The 3946-nt window shown below is 49.0% G+C and overlaps 2 protein-coding genes across 23 annotated transcripts in view; one reads left to right on the top strand and one right to left on the bottom strand.

The window, feature by feature from the left end:
* Positions 1-1684: 1684 nt before the first annotated feature.
* The window catches only part of LOC123163703 (uncharacterized), a 9354-nt gene continuing 7092 nt past the window's right edge, over positions 1685-3946 (top strand). Inside the window, exons 1-2 of the mRNA XM_044581058.1 lie at positions 1685-1767; positions 1921-2821. Coding sequence (XP_044436993.1) covers positions 2150-2821 — 672 coding nt within the window. The 5' untranslated portion in view covers positions 1685-1767; positions 1921-2149. The remainder of the gene's footprint in view (positions 1768-1920; positions 2822-3946) is intronic.
* LOC123163704 (uncharacterized) overlaps positions 3051-3946 on the bottom strand; it is a 6315-nt gene continuing 5419 nt past the window's right edge. For all 22 annotated transcript variants that reach the window (XR_006481961.1, XR_006481962.1, XR_006481964.1 and 19 more), the window contains one exon: positions 3051-3373. The gene's annotated coding sequence lies outside the window, so the exon portion shown is untranslated. The remainder of the gene's footprint in view (positions 3374-3946) is intronic.

Raw genomic sequence — 3946 nt, 5'->3', positions numbered from 1 at the left:
ACGCGTGGTCCTGAGGTGGGCGGTCGTCATAAATTAAGCTGACCGCGGGAGTTGGAGGGCCGCCAGGTGGGGACGCGGCGGACATCGAGAAGGCGCGCGAGGCGTCCGCTTCGCATCCGCGTCGGCGCATTTCTGCTGCAAATTTGGGTGGCAAATAGGTCGGCGCGGACGTGAAGCGGACGCGTTTTGCGAATGGGTCGGCACGTTGGGCCTCCATTTTTGTCCACGCCGATTCAAACGGACGACGGCGGACAAAATGGGTACCTGTGTTCGAGTTGCTCTAAGCACTTAGGCCAACTCCACCGCGCGACCCCAAATGGACGTCTGTTTTGCCCGGATTCTGTCCGTTTTGGGTAGGACAATGGGGTCGTGTCCGGGCCGTTCTGGGATACGGTGGCCGTACGCCCAACGCGTGGACGCATCCCGGTCGCATCCTGTCCGCGTACTTTTTTCTTTGCAAGCCCTTAAACTTTTTTTCATCATTCATTTTTGATACATGGGAATACATCACCAAATTTCGACTAGAAAAGCAAGATCAAAGAAAACAAGAACCAGAAGAATACATTTTAGAAGATATCCAACTTACATAACTGCTCCTGTAAGTTGGATTAGTGCTTTCTCGATGCATTCATTGTTGATCTGCAGAGGAGCCTCGATCTTGCGTGCTTCTTTCTTCTTCGAGTCTAAAGAAGTAGAGGTTGCTTCCTCGCATCTAGTCTCGTGTCTAGCCTCTAATCTAGCAACAAGTGCACTTATCTCATCTACAGCCTCTATGCTAGCTAAAAGTGCACGAACATCTACTAAATTGCGCTCTATCAATATATCGATGTACTCTTCTTCCCAATACCAAAACTTGCATCCATTCTACATAATAAAATTTGAAGTTAGCACAACTAGTCAAATCTAGAGCACAAACCGAAGCTAAAAAGAGCACATACCGACGGTGTAGATCCGAGCGGCTAGAGGAGGAGCCACTGCCTGCATGTGGCCTTGTGGCCCTGCCAGGGCCTTCCGGCCCGGTGCCCGGCCAGTCCATGGCGCGGCGCGGCCTCCCACAGCCGGGCAAGCTCAAGACCGACCGGATCCGACCCAAATCCGGCCGGCGGGTGCGCAAATCAGGTGGCCGTGGTTGGGTAGCTCGGGGGAGCCGAGGGAAAGGGGTTGGGCAAGCGCGCGACCGTGCTGCACAGCTGCAATGGCAGCGGCGGCGGCGGCGAGGAAAGAGTGGAGAAGAGTGAAGGGTGTGCGACCGAAGGGAGGGAGGGGGCGGATAGAAAAAGGCGCCCCTGTGCCACCGACAGGCGGGCCAGGGAAGGACACGCGCAGACGGCCCGCGTGTCCGTGTGCTGTCCGTTTCACCCTAAAAGCAGCGCAAACTTGGGCCGGGGATGGGTCAAAAGCGGACAGAAAACGGACAAAAATTCGTTTGCGCCCGCGCGCTGGGCCGTCTGGTTCGTCCGTTTTACCTAAACGGACGCGCGCGGACAGGATGGAGTCGCGTGGTGGAGTTGGCCTTATATTATTTATCATACCGCCTTGGGCCTTTTGAAAGAAAATAACTTCTCTAGAAAGGCCGCAAACTCTACGTATTCTTTTCACTTTACTCGGTAGTTATACTAGGCCATTTTAGACCGGCGGTCACTCTCTTTCGAAATGAGTACTAAAAACTACTGTAGACGTTTACTGTTCATCAGGGCTCTGTCGAGGCATTTGCCTCCATCCAGATTTGGGGTGGACCGAGTTGAGCGCGCTCGCGCACCACCGGAGGTATGCTCTTGATTCCACTCACCTCCCCTCGTTGATCATCTCGACATTTCTTTCTGAACTTGTTCCTCCGCGTTCCTCTTTTTCGTGCCGTCCCAAATCTTGTCCCGAGCTGCGGATTCACGGCTTGTGGTTGTTCATCTTTGGTCGCTGCAGCCTCCCTGCACACAACCTGTTCGATGAAACGCCTCTGAGCTCTGACCCCACGGCGGAGGCTTCGGGCGACAGGAGCAGGATCAGCGCCCTCCCGGACGAAGTCCTCTTCCGTGTCCTGTCCCACCTGCGCTCACACGAAGCTGTGCACACATGCGTGCTGTCACGGCGCTGGCGAGACCTCTGGCAGTCGGTGCCCTGCATCGACGTGTCTTTCAACGAATTCGCAGACATGGCCGATGAAGACGAAGACGAGGACGACTTTGAGCCTGTGGTGCTGTTCAAGAAGTTTGTGAACCGTTTGCTGATGCTCCGCAGACCCGTTGACCTGGAGGAGTTCCGGCTCGAGTACAGCTTGCCCATCGGCACCGTGGACCTCAATGCTAACTCTGCGGATGCGAACCTATGGATCGCCCATGTGTTACAGTACAAGGCTCGGGCTGTCAAGGTTGTCACTCACAACGAATATTTGCAGCTCGTTCCTGCGGTATTCACTTCAAAGCACTTGAAAAGACTGCACATTTGCAATGCTCAACTGATCCGAGGTTTCTTTGAGCGCCTCAAAACGGGCTGCCCAGCATTGGAATATCTCTTCCTATCGGACTGCAATATTATGGACCACGAGATCATCTTCAACACACTGAAGGTTTTGACCCTCACCGAGGAAACAACGTTCTCATCTACACAATCTTCTATTTCTGCTCCAAGTCTCATTTCTCTGTTCATGGATGAGTGTCGTTCGGAGGCCAGGCTACCTATACTAAAAAACATGTCATCTCTAGAGACTGCATCAGTATTGCTTTCAGGAGGATATATCACAACCTGTGATGCTGATGGTATCAGGCAGTTTCTCAGGGGCCTCTCTGATGTTAGAAGTTTGGACTTCTACTATGGGGATAGACAGGTATGCTTCTTGATTTGACATCACTATCTGTGATGCCTCCAGTTTTTCATAGACATTGATCTTGAGATACTTATCCATACCAAAATCTGCAACCTAAGCATGTTTCTTTTCTTGCTGCCTTAGCCCTTCACAGTTATACTAAACTAGATGACCCGTTGCGCCAATGGCGCAAAGGCCGAGAGCAAGCCAACTATTGAAAGCGTGTGCATCAAAATATGTAGACACAGAATGAAACATATGGAAGTATGGATTGATGATAGATAGATTGTTGCTGATGATACATGTTTTCTAAGAAGCTTACGAACGATCATTAACAATGTTATGAGCAAGGCATGTAGATAGGCAGAGATACGTTAGACAGATGTATCGCTGGATGTTTAGAACAACTTCTTTGAGGCAGCTCTTCATAACTGCTATTCTTCGTAGCCTGCATTGCTCAGAGCAGAAATTCCTTCGATATCATCGTCCAGGCTCCAATAATAGTGGTTTGTTTGCTGGAGATCATATTCAGACTGTTGTTGTATCGCTAAGACGATCAGCAATATATGTTACCTGTGATAAAACATGATTGAGATTGTTGTCTTTGGAGCTGTTAAATGATATAAGGAAGAATATACTATCAGCAACTGTAGTCTATGATTTTGTATCTGCTTGTGTGTCTATGAATCTCTTGAAAGACATACAATTATCAGAGTAACCAAATTATATGTGCTGTGTACCTATCTCCAAAGAGAACAACATGACCTTAAAATTGCTCTGCTTGTAGTTTTGGTCAAGCAACAAGAAAACCTGGGATTAAGAGGTGCAGGTGTTTGGTCGGTGTTGCTAGTAGAAAACAAAAAGAAATTGTTGCTGATGCTATAGTATTCATCAAATCTGATTCTGAAGCAAACCTAACAAATTAACCTTTTTCCCTTCATTTTGACTGAATAATGCTGTTCTCTTATGATTTCATTTGTGCATCTGGTTTGCGAAGCAAGTTGAAATTGGTGGGCTGAACTAAAAAAAACATACTTGTGTAGCTGGATCCAAACAGTAGAATTCTGTTCATGCCTTCTGTAAGACCACCGTTACAGAATGGGAATAATGCCCAGAGTTTACTTTGAAGGGATTGGAGCGAGATTC

The sequence above is a fragment of the Triticum aestivum genome, chromosome 7D (assembly GCF_018294505.1).
Source record: "Triticum aestivum cultivar Chinese Spring chromosome 7D, IWGSC CS RefSeq v2.1, whole genome shotgun sequence".
NCBI lineage: Eukaryota > Viridiplantae > Streptophyta > Magnoliopsida > Poales > Poaceae > Triticum > Triticum aestivum.
Note: the sequence above shows the minus strand (reverse complement) of the source record. Positions and strands in the feature narration are given on the sequence as shown.